This window comes from Equus asinus, chromosome 14, assembly GCF_041296235.1.
Source record: "Equus asinus isolate D_3611 breed Donkey chromosome 14, EquAss-T2T_v2, whole genome shotgun sequence".
Classification (NCBI taxonomy): Eukaryota; Metazoa; Chordata; class Mammalia; order Perissodactyla; family Equidae; genus Equus; species Equus asinus.
Window position 1 is genome coordinate 29,014,515 of NC_091803.1, and position 12,596 is coordinate 29,027,110.

The 12,596-nt window shown below is 36.8% G+C and overlaps 1 protein-coding gene across 4 annotated transcripts in view; it reads right to left on the reverse strand.

The window, feature by feature from the left end:
• Positions 1 to 1,721: 1,721 nt before the first annotated feature.
• RBBP6 (RB binding protein 6, ubiquitin ligase) overlaps positions 1,722 to 12,596 on the reverse strand; it is a 31,488-nt gene continuing 20,613 nt past the window's right edge. For 2 of the 4 annotated variants that reach the window (XM_014829747.3, XM_070484677.1), the window contains 10 exons: positions 12,383 to 12,486; positions 11,923 to 12,260; positions 10,763 to 10,859; positions 10,571 to 10,649; positions 10,407 to 10,461; positions 9,093 to 9,161; positions 7,094 to 7,456; positions 6,702 to 6,803; positions 4,093 to 5,850; positions 1,722 to 3,713 (listed from right to left, as the gene is read on the reverse strand). In XM_014829747.3, the coding sequence (XP_014685233.3) occupies positions 2,141 to 3,713; positions 4,093 to 5,850; positions 6,702 to 6,803; positions 7,094 to 7,456; positions 9,093 to 9,161; positions 10,407 to 10,461; positions 10,571 to 10,649; positions 10,763 to 10,859; positions 11,923 to 12,260; positions 12,383 to 12,486 (4,538 nt within the window). In that variant the 3' untranslated portion in view covers positions 1,722 to 2,140. The remainder of the gene's footprint in view (positions 3,714 to 4,092; positions 5,851 to 6,701; positions 6,804 to 7,093; positions 7,457 to 9,092; positions 9,162 to 10,406; positions 10,462 to 10,570; positions 10,650 to 10,762; positions 10,860 to 11,922; positions 12,261 to 12,382; positions 12,487 to 12,596) is intronic. The other 2 variants (XM_070484676.1, XM_070484675.1) reach the window with 1 other exon arrangement.

Here is a 12,596-nt window from a genome sequence, read left to right on the forward strand (position 1 = left end):
CCTCAGTAAATGTGGAAGATATAATTGAGATTTTGGGTCTAGATTAGTAAGAATTAAGAGTGTACAGGGCTGGCCATGTGGCGGAGTGGTTAACACACTCCACTTCGGTGGCCCAGGGTTTCACTGGTTTGGATGCTGGGCATGGCCATGGCACCTCTCATCAAGCCATGATGAGGTGGCATCCCACCCACAAACAGAAGGACCCCCAACTAAAATATACAACTATGTACTGGGGGGATTTGAGGAGAAAAAGGAAAAAAAAAAAAAAAAAGAGCAGATTGGCAAGTTGTTAGCCCAGGTGCCAATCTTTAAAGAAAAAAAAAAAAAAGAATTAAGAGTGCAGCCTAGCTGGAGCATCTGAAAGTAGAAGTGGCAGTTGCGTGTTGTGTGGGGGGCAGGACGGGGCCGGGAGTGGGTAGAACAGACATTCCATATTGTGACAGACGTAGGGAATAAACAAATGTGATTAAAAATCACAGCAAAAGCAGAGCCTTTTAAGGGAACGTTGGTTTCTTTTTTTCTTCTTTCTTTAAGGATTGGCACCTAGGCTAACAACTGTTGCCAATCTTTTTTTTTTCCCTGCTTTATATCCCCAACCCCCCCCCCGTACACAGTTGTATATCTTAGTTGCAGGTCCTTCTAGTTGTGGGATGCCGCCTCAACGTGGCCTGACAAGCAGCGCCATGTGCGCGCCCAGGATCCGAACCCTGGGCCGCCGCAGCGGAGAGCGCGAACTTAACCACTCGGCCACGGAGCCAGCCCAAGAAAGTTGGTTTCATCTAAAGGCATTTCCCAAATTTAAGTCAGTCCTGAATAGCCTTCATGATGTCAACAGTATTCACGTCACTTATATATTTTTCTCTAAATTACTTAATATTTTTCTTTAAATGTTAAATGTTGCATTAAAAACACACATATTCAAGAAAGCGTCTTTGTATATCCTCTAAAATTGAGTACCAACAATGGTATACAGTACTATAAACATAGCACACTCTGGAAATACTGAATCAAGGCAGGGAGAGTTAACAGAAGCAAGCTGCTGCCAATATAAACCCTCTTCACTTCTTCCACCAGTCCAATGCCCCCTGCCAAAATACTCCTGGATCACCAGCTCGGACTGGACTGGTCTCTTTTCCTCCTTCTAGCCACTGTCTCTTAATCCTTATTTATACCACCATGTTTCTCAAGTAACATTCTTACCCTAATTCCCCAAACCCTTACAATAGCTTTTCATTGCCGACAATATAGTTCCTTCAGCCTTTAAGGAAAACCCATTACAGTCTTACCCAGTGCTCCTGGACCTATTACTGCTTGCTTCTGTCATCTGAGCACAGACTGGGTAGGCCACAGATGCTCACTGGTATGTGTTCTTCAGCTGCCACTTTATCAAAGAATTTGATATTCATTTGTCAGGGTTTCAAGAAAAACACATGGCCATAAACAAACCATAATTCCTCATCTATGAAATTCAAGTTCAAATTTCTAATTGCTGTATTCAAGACCCTTCTAGATTTATTCAAGCAGATCTCCAATTAATCCTGATTTCTCATTTCTGGCCACCTACTATCAGCCCACTGACAAAGTATATCGTCCATGTTTACTTTAGAATTTGGTATATTGGGTTCAGCTTATATTAAAGGCTCAAAGGATATTATAAATAGGGAAATAGAAAGGGGAAGAAATATGACACTATTTTCTTCAAATAATGCAAATATTCAACATTTGAAAGTTTACTGAAAACTTTTATTGTAATCAAAAAGTGACATAACGGGGTTGTAATGAATTCAGCAAATCATTCTGCTGATATTTTAGAACTGATATCAGCTTTTGCCAGGCAATTAAAAAAATTCAAATGTGAAAATTTCACAGTACAGTAAACTCCACCCCAACTAATTAATGGTGGTTAAAAATAATAGGCCCTAGCAAAACCTCTCATGTTACATGGTCACAACTCACAATTCTGTACAAAAGTTCGTGTTATAAAGCTCTGATGTAAAAATCAAATAATCAAGCAGCAATATTTTAAGTGCAGCACAGGGTCTCCCATATCACTATTTACAAGGCTTCAATCTCTTTACATTATAACAAAATTTAATACAGATGACTTAGTAATTAAGTCAATTTTTTAAAATCTGTCCTTCTACACGGTGACAGATTTCACTTTTTGGTCATCTTTCTCCTTCTCTTTTTCTTTATCTTTGCTCTTCTTTGACTTCTTTTTCTTGTGTTTGTGTTTTTGGCTTTTTTCCAATTCTGCTTCAGTGCCTGCATGCTTCTTATGCTTCTTATGTTTTTTATGTTTCTTGTGTTTTTTCTTTTCCTTCTTCTTCTTCTTCTTCTTGCTGTCCTGACTTTCTGCAGAGCTGGCACTGCTACTGTGGCTTCGGGTTTGGCTTCCAGAAGGGCTATGACTTCTACTTGGGCTAACACTGGGACTACTTTGACTCTGGCTCCTGTTCACGCCTATTTGACTGACTGCTGCAGTATCCAGGCTCTCTTTTGGTTTTTCCATTACTTTATCTTTCAGTTCCTTAGAAATTTTTCCTGAAGTTTCTTCCTCTTTTACAGATACATTGCTTTCACTGTCACTTTCATTATAGTCTGGTTCAAAAGCAGCTTCATCAGTTTCTCTAGTCAAATCAGAAGAAAGTCGAGAGGAGTGACTTAACTGGGGTTTAGGCTTGATAGCATTCTTGTCAATTTGTCCAGCAACTTGCTCTTTTTCAATCTGTGGATCTGGTGGGTTAAGTATATAAAGTAATTTATTGCCACTTGACTCTTTATTGTTCCTTGCTTCTAATATATGTTTCTCACGATCCTTACAAGGATTTTTATCTACAGGTTTTGTCTCTTCACTTGAGCGTTTAGTATCATAAGTAGCTTTGTGATCATGCGGTGGTTTTTTGTCTCTTGAAGGACTAGAATTACTTTTTTTGGAATCTCCTGCTCCTTTTTTAGGCAAATCTCTCTCCTCCCTTGGCTTACTTTTCTGTCCAGATGTAGAATCTTTACTCCGAGGAGGAGAGTCTTTTCTTCTTGTTAATTCATTCCTTTCATCTCTACGTTTGGAACTTGAATACTCTCTGTTGTCATAGTCGGTTTTTTTGTCTCTATTGGGAGTGAAGTCTTTATTTGAGGAACCTCGAGTGGACTCATGCTTATCTGAAGTTCTGGTCTCTTTGGAAGATTGAGACAGACTTTTAAAATTTCCTTGTTCATTCAGACGGTCCAAATTAGTATCTTTCTCTGGCTGAGTGCTGTTCTTCCTCTTTTCAGGGTTTTCCTTTTCCAACACTGAATGATCTCGATCTTTGGTTTTCCCTTTTTCACTAGATGCAGAGTTTTTTGAACTTTTGACCTCATGCTGTATAATTTCATGACTCACTTCCTTGGTGAGTTTCTGAATTTTCTCTGACGGCTCACTTTCTTTTTCAGTATACTTGACAGTATTTGACGGTTTAGTGCTAACATTTTTTATAACACTGGTGGGTTTTCCTACACTTGCTATAGGTTGTGTGGATTTAACATCTTCTTCTTCAGATTCAAAGTCATCTTTATCCCATTTGGATTGAGGAACCTGAATCATAATGATAACATCTTCAGCAGGAGCTGTATTGTCATTATTATATTCTTCCATAGTTTTAATGACAGTACGCTTTGTATCTGTTTTTTCCTCAGATTTCCGCACAGGACTGCCTCCAGTAGAGCTCGTACTAAAAAAGAATTAAAATATTTCTAATTAATGAAAAATTTACTAATATTAAACCAATAAATATAAAAAGGCTACCTTAAACATGATAAACGTCCCTTTAACTTTGAAAAGACAATTATTCTGCTCCAATAGAGATATAAATGATTTAAGTAAATGACTGCATAAAAACAAATGTGGTTCACTCCCAAAATCTACTTTCAACCTTATCTTTAACAATTCCTTTCTTTAAAGATTAAGAGTAAACCAGCCTAACCCCCAACATCAGTACATTCTTAATTAAACATATTCCACTTTAATAAAAAGTGCAAGCATGGATAAAATTAAAGGAAATTCTTTCCCAAAACAAACATCCACATCCACCACCCCCCATAACCAGATACCTGGTATAATCCACAAGAGTTGAGCTGGATCCTTCAGTTCCAGTTACTTTTCGTCTGACCTTTCCTTTGACTTTTTCTTGTTTCACTTTGCTAGATGTTGACTCCAATTTTTCAGAGGGTTCTTTTGTATTAGATATATTTTCTGTACTTCCAATTTTTTTACCAGTTTCTCTGTTGAGCTTGATTTTTTTGGCTGGGGCAGTTGATGACGAAATTTTGTCTTTCTCAGGGGTCCTATCCATCTTTTCAATATCAGGTTCCATTTTGCGCTTTGGTGATGGTTTCACCATTTCAGTTACTTCTAGTTTAGAGATTTTCATTGAAGATGACTCAAAATCTTTATCTACACCTTTTTCTTCAGTTTTTCGTTTTCTTTTTTCTCCTTTGCTATCGAGTGGCTTACTTTTCTCACTAGTCTTCTTGGCCTTTTCTTCCTTACTAGTTGGCTTTTCTGATTTGATGTCTTTGGAATAGTCCTTCTTCACTTTTTCCTCTTTGACTGGTTTTGTCTCTTGGTGTTCTTTTGCTGACTTTGAGTGAGCTTTTCTGGGGGTACCAATGACCTTTTCGTCTTTTTGAGAGGAAGATGATGATTTAGCGTTGTCAGTCTTTGGAGTCTCCTCTTTGGCTTTTTTAAGCGGAGGTTCAGATCGAGGAGATTTTTCACGCTCTCCATCTAGTTTTTCTGGGGGACCTTTAGCAGGTTTTACAACATTTTCTTTTTTGGATACAGCAGATCCATCATTTTTCCGTTTGGTCTTGTCACCTTTTGCTTTTGGTTTATCTTTTTCTCTCTTGTCTTTTTCAGACACTGATTTAAAAGTGATGGATTCTGCATCCATCGGTTCATCTCTAACAGGTGTAGCATCATCTCTACTTGGGAGAACAAACAATGAGTCTGTTTTATTTTCTTCACCACTTGTAGGTTCTCTGGATTTCCTAGAAGTTTCTAATAACTCTGGGTTCAGAAAGCCTTCACTTTCTTCCCCTTTTCTTCTTTTTCTATGTTTCTTATGTTTATTTCCTTTACCATCTCCTGGAGCATTTTCACTCTCCTTCTCTTTTGACTTTGTGTTATCCTTCTGATTGTGACTGTCTCTTGTTGAAAGCTTTTCTGGATAGCTGCTGCCTATGTTTCGACTTCTATGACTTTGTCCACCAGAATAATCTTCTCTGCGGCCTCTTGTGAAGGGAGAATTCCTGATATTAAGTGGTAAAAATCTCTCTGGAGAAAAGTTCTCTCTATTTGCTGATGGTCTAGGCTGTGCTCCAGCAGCAAGACCTTTGTAATATTTTTCATACCACTCTCTGTATTTTCTCTCCCATTCTCGGTAACGCTCTTTTTCAAATGGGTCTCTAAAGTCAACACTCCTCCCATAATAAGCTTTCATGTCATAAGGTGGTGGAACTTCTCTGTATCTATTGAAATATTCACGTTCTGTTTCCCCTTGAGGTACAGTACGTTTACTGGGAGACTGCCCCCTAAATGCTTGAGGAGATCTTGAGCGTGAATGATATCGTCTATATGGGGGTGACCTTGACCTAGATCGATGATATCCATGAGATCTAGACCGTGAACGGTAATTTCGACTCTTGCCTCTGCCTCTTCTGGGGTACGGAGGTGATCGTGAATAGGAGCGAGAGTGTGAGCGGCTAAATGATCGAGAATAAGAACGTGAACGTGTTGAACCAGATCTTGATTTAGAATAGGTATATGAACTTCTTGAATATGATGAACCACTATAGGGAGATTTAGACCTAAAAACAAAAACAAAACAATAGTTGATATTTGAGAAATATATATAAAAGAAAATACAAACTCTCAGATTCTATCTTGCTCTCCTCACGGTTACTTCCTTATATCAAGCTTCATCTTAGATGATTAAAGAGGCACAGTGACCTCTATTGGGATGGAATAAAGTACACAGAGATCAGAGGAATCACTTCTCACAAAACAAAACTGAAATCTTAACAATCAGAGTGAAGTGCATTAATGTACCGTGAGTTATATGAGCTAATTAACTTAACATTAAACGAAATGCCAATTAAATTTAAATTTTACTTCCTATCTGATTATTTAAGTAGGAGTATTTTTTTTTCTTCTATATTGGCCATTATCTAGCTTTAAAAGGAACCACATTTCAAGTGTAAGCTTAAAAAATAAGTCTTTTAAACAAACTTCCAGGGAATTTTTATAATTTAGTTTTTCTATGAATAAAGTAATTTGTATTCTACTACTACTTCATAATTACACAGGTTAATGTTCCAGCAAGAAGCTGTAGCCTTGGGTAAAATGGTCCTCAGAAATGTTCTTTGGCTATTCTCCTACTTCTTTCCTGCCAGAAACATTTCCCAATTATTTCACATTATAAATAACTTGGAGGGACAAGGGCAATTTAATCCCCATAACTGCTAATTCTACAATAGAATTTACATTGAGATATTATTTCAATAAACAGATACTGGGAAATAAGCTACGTCTCCAGTTCTATAAACCTAGACCGAATCAGAAAATTCCGTAAGTGCAATGTTATTTATATCCATAGCTAATCCCTGGATATTCAAAGTCCCGTTTGTAATTCTGTTGTGAAGGCTTGCAAAACACTAACCTGGAAAATGAGCGCCTACGCTCCTTTTGAATCTTTTTGTATTCCATCAATTCCTTAGCAAAATCATTTGTAAACTCATCTAGCTTGGACTTTTTCTTTTCCCTAGTAAAATAAAGTTAAAGAGTGAAAGTTAACAAAAACCATTTAAGAAAACTAACAAGACAAATGTAATTAGATCATGAATGAAATGAATGAAATTGCCATTTAGTTTTCCACTTTAAAACTACAAATAACTAGGAATCCCTCAGGAAGCTGCTTGTATGGCTTTGGTTTAATTTTTAGGTGGTTTTTCTTTTACTAACTGGAAACAGTGAAAAACGTTTCCAAAGACACCTATTTAATGTTACATCAGAAAATGAAAGTGTACAGTAATTTCAAATTAAAACACTTACTCTTCTTTTAGTCGCCGTTGCTCTCTATAGAATTCTTCCCTGGACAAAGGTGGTGCTTGTGTTGTTGGGATGGTATTTGAATGAGCTGTCTGCACTCCTGATGATACCCAAGATGTTGATAAATTGGCCGGAGCTGGAGGAAACCCTGGAGGAGGGACACTATACCCAGCAGGTGGTGGCTGGCCAGGAGGAAACTGGGGAGAAAACTGTGGTGGAGGAACACCTGGAGGGAGAGGAAGTGTATGGGGAGGAGGCGGATACAAAGGAGGGGGTGGGACAGGTACAAAAACTGGAGTTGCTGGTAGTGATGGGCCTTGAGTTCTCTGTGATCTTTCGCTGTGGTGCCGTCCACGGTTTATACTTCTGGAGAAATAAATTCCAAGATATTATTCCTTCAAACTAAAATCATCTGAGACAAGTAAGCTTGGCTTTTCTATCCATAACTATTTTCAAACTTACAAACAGCAGAATAACATCAATTATTCAAATAAGTATAAGAACACATGAAATTTATATGTAAAAGTAACTCCAAAACAAAACTAATTTTTAAGGCCTCTTAGGGACTGGGATGATATGTTTACAGGGCCTTTCAAATATGGAGATGCCATATTTTAAAGTTTTCTTTTGTGAAGTTCAGACTTACTATCATTCCACAGTTATCTACTACTTCCGAATCTGGTGATTAAAGGAACTGACAGGTTAATGCCTCTGTGACTTACTTCTTCCCAAAATGCGTTCTGAGACCAAAAGTTTAGATGAAGAAAAACCACTGCCTGTAATCTCCTTTCTGAGGGAGAAAGTCAGTAAAGATCCTTCAAAGTAGAATAAATACTAGGTTTTTGTTTTTGTTTTTAAAGATTTTATTTTTCCTTCTTTTTCCCCAAAGCCCCCCAGTACATAGTTGTATTTTTAGTTGTGGGTCCTTCTAGTTGTGGCATGTGGGAAACCACCTCAGTGTGGCCTGATGAGCGGTGTTATGTCCGTGCCCAGGATCTGAACCAGTGAAACTCAGGGCTGCTGAAGCAGAGCACGTGAACTTAACCACATGGCCACGGGGCCAGCCCCTATAAATACTAGTTTTAACATTTGTAATTAACGATTGAGAATCTCAATGGTTTCTCTCAAAGCGTTACATAAATATAACAAAACTGGCCAAAGTTTCTGAGTTGTGCCTAATCAAAGAAATAATGGCTTCTTTGAAAGAGTGGGCTTATTTCTTTTAAGCTAAAGGTTCTTTAAATTATAGGTAACTAATAAAAAACAGCAGTAGAGGGGTTTAGATTTTAAGCCTCTTTTCAGAAAGCCTGAATTAGTAAATATTATCTTCTACTAACACATGATCTAATAACAAAGTAGTAACTAACTTTCATAAGCTTAGCAATTCTCAGTGGAGCACTAGAAGATACCCTTAATATTCTCGATATAACAAAAGTTAATTTGCAGGCCGGCCCCTTCATTCTGATGGCAAGGATAACCTACATAGCAAGACCTATGGCTTACTTCTTAGATTAACATGGCTTGTGTCTGTCCAGAGCAAGAGACCCTAACAATCTCGTCTCTTCTTTTGAAAAAGAGAAGGTCAGAGAAAATTGGGAGAATTGAGTCTAGAAGAGAAATAAATGCAATTCTTTACACTTGGGAGCCGAGCTGGTTAACTTTCATTTTAAACCAACACCTTAAATATTGTCTGGGCCTTAATCACTTCCTTCTGCCTTCAAGAGTCAGTGTAAGCCAATATATCCTGCTGTGTACTGACAGGGAGAAAGTAGTCACTGGGAAGGAATATTAAAGATGCAGCCTTAAAAACCATTATTTAAAATACTAAACGTTATCTATCGTTTTCTAGGCCTCTTAAGGGCAACTACCAAGGACCTAAGTGAGATAAGCATAAACTAAATGATCGGCCCCACCACTGCTGTATTTTAATTTTTAATCTGCTGTGTTATATTTTTCAGTGTGTCATCAGATTACTGTTTTGCAAAATTTTTAGCAAGCCTACCTGTAGCAGCTCCTCTCTCCTCTTCTAATTTGCTGTGGTGGAGAAACAAGATATCCAAGCTTGTTGGAACTGTGTGGAAAGAAAGGTAAAACAGGATTGAGTATAATACATGACCTTTTAGTGTGCAGACTTTAAGACACCTATTTTCACCATTCTGAAAACTTCTCCCAACTCCCTGATCCTAATTCTGAAACTTGTTCCAGATAGAGGAGATATGAGAAAGCATTACATTTACTTAAAAGGAGTTATTTTTTCTGATTAACTGTATTGTAACAATAACTAAACCTCAATATAGATTATTTTCTGTAATATGTTTTAATTAGCATTCTGTTAAGTTACTCTGTGAACTGACTGTTCTGGAAAAGGAAAAGAGCCCTTTCATCTGCAGGGCACTATGAAGGCCTTCTACATGTGAGGCAGGTAGCACCATTCCAATTTGACAGATGAGGAAATGGAGGCTGAGAAGGAAAACCACGTGCCTACTCTCAGGTAGCTAGCAAATAGAGGAGCTGGTATTCAAACCCAGGTCTACCTGTTTCCAAATCCTGTGTTCTTTCTGACATATTCTGCTAGTCTTTCATTAACACACTTTTTCAATAAGAAATTTGGTTTATCTTTCAAACAAAAACATCAAAGTTTTAGAATAGAAGCCAGTTTACATAATTATATAAGCCTATTTATATGCATTATATAAACAGTAATGATTATATAAACAGAAAGATAATAAATCAATAAATCTACTGTTTTTAATGCCATGAAACATCCTATAGAGAAGATCAAACTTCTCTGTATTTTGGGGCAGAAAATCATACCCTATAGATTATAATATACAATAAAATTTCATTAATACACTCTTCAAAATGAGAAATTTTGTGTTTGGTAGACTTTAATCTCAATACATGTTTATTTACTCAAATCAAATTTTGAACATCCAAATTAAGGACAGGAAAAAGCTTAATATATTAGGAATAATAAGTAGTTCAGTATTTAAAATAAACTTTCAAGTAATTCTTATCTATTCATTAGCTGAGATCCTGTCAAGATCACCATTTGTTAAGACACAAATGTAAAAAGAATTTACAAAATTTTACATTTTACTATTTTAGAAAAGAATCACTCATTCTTTTAGAAAATGTTCATATAATCTTAAATTTGTGACTTTTACATAAAAACTATGTTAATATGGCATATAAAAGAGGGGTTTACAATAAAAAACATTCAGCAACACACTACCTAGTGTTTGCCTAGTGTTTGTAATTCCCATTATCTAGTTTGAAAGCAAACATCTTAAGATTACTTTGAACATATACTTACTGTTCCCAACCTGGTCGACCACCACCTGGACGAGCCGTATTTATTCTTACTGGACCTTAGAAACAAAAAACAAAAACAGTAAGAAAACATAAAATTCCACATTAAATAAAGTTAAAACTATTTTATAAAAGAAAAAAAGTGCAAACCAAAATGATTTTACTCACCAGTTGTAGGGATCAATTGTCCATGCAATAATGACTGCCCAAGCAAAGAAGGGGTTCCAAGTACAGGCACCTGGTAACCCTTGAGGAAAAAACAAGAACAAAAAGAATAGTTTAAGAAAGTTAAAAGAAATTAAAACGCCAAAAACTCTACTATAAAAGAAATCTCCAAATTTACAAGTCAGCAAAACTTACCTTCTCTTCCATAAGAGCAGTAATTGCAATTGAAGAGGTTCCCTTTGAATGTTCTGATGCAAGGGCTGCAGCTGGCAATAATTTATTATCAGAATCCCTAGAAAACAATGTAATTGACAATGCATTAAAGTCATCAGAAATAGAGGATTAAGAGTAAAAATTACATCTTGTTACTAACTCTGCTTATCCATCACCCGCATTAAGGTGAATTAAATCAATGAGGATGATGAAAACTTTTGAGGAAAGTGAGAGAGGATGGACTTTTAGAGAGTTCTTCATATTTCAGTGAAAAGTAAGAAGAAACCTATCTAAGAAGTACTATCTACCACAAATACGATAGAAATTGGTTCAGTTGTGAGAAGAGTAAAGTTCAAAAAAAGAAGAAAATCAAAGTATGGGACAAAAAAAACACAAGACTAAGAGTAAATTCTACTTCCAGCCCTACCACTAAATCAAAGGGGTAATCTTAGATAAGCTAATGAACTCTCCGAGCATTATTGCCGCCATTAATCAAACAAATTAATCAGTGAGATTACTTAAACATACACGTGAAGGTCCTAATCCTAAAGATTTTGCTTCAGTACATTTGGAACAGACCCCTGGCATCTATCTTTAAAAAGCTGGTTGATTTTTTTAGGAATTTATGAGCCACTGGATTTCACGGTAAAAGGTCTCTTTCATTTCTGAAGTAGTAGGATTTAAGTGAGTTTTCACTACTCTCCTACATAATTATGCTCCCAATTATTATTCCTGTCCTCTCTACCTCTACCCATGTTTTATCCCCTCTTCTCCATCTGTCCAAATTGTTCTTAATTCTGCTCAAATCTGCTCTTTTCCAATATCATCATTATGACCACAAGCAAACTCTTCCTCCTCTGAACTGCAGAGCTGTTATAGTATATAATTCATTAACAGGGGTTTGTCGGCAACTTGTATAGTTTTCGACCTTGGGATGCTTAACCATTTGGCAAATGAATCTCCTTCATTTGCCTGTTCCTCCAGTAAGACTAAGTCATTTTTTTCAAGTCACCTAGCTTACTGAGCACAGCAGTCCACAAGGATGATACATATTGCAGGTCACTAAAATGACTGTTGAACAGACTATAATAAAAAACTACATCAATCACCTTGTTTCCTAACCAAGAGAAATATATACTTACCGGAAAGGTCCATCTGATTTTTCGGAGTGGACTGATATGGAGACTGTTGCAGTTATATCAGGTACAGGAGCTGGGGTAGAAGATGGATTTCCAGGCCCAGGAGGGGCCAAGGCAGACTGAGTAGAAGTTAATGAAGATAAAGGAGGAGCTGGGTGAGTTGAGGAAGATGTCACTGGAATCATCAGAGGATCCTGTTGTCTTGATATTGGAGATCTCATCAGAGGTTGTAGGTTCCGCTGAATGAGTGGTCTTGGAGGTGGTATTGGGGGTGGTGGTGGGGGTAACTGTTTTCGTAGTCTTTTCGTGTAACCAGTTTCATTTTTGAAATTATTAACAGCCTACAGACACCAAACATAAAAAAGCAGAAAATGTAATATAGTATTTTATTTACAGAAGTACAGTTAAATCAATTAAAATATCACAAGGACTTTTTCCATAAAAGGGATACAAAGATAGCTACCTGTCGTAAGAATTTATTGGCGATTAAAGCATCAGGAGAGACATCATTTTGATGACATGTTGGACATGTATGTTCATCTGATTCCAAGAGTGCTGTTCTTATACCTATGTATGAAATTTTAAATATTAATAAAAGCATCGTGAAAACTCAGTGTTTAGGGAATGAATTAAAAAGATAGCTCACATCTGTTCACTTACATTACTGTTTTTCAAAC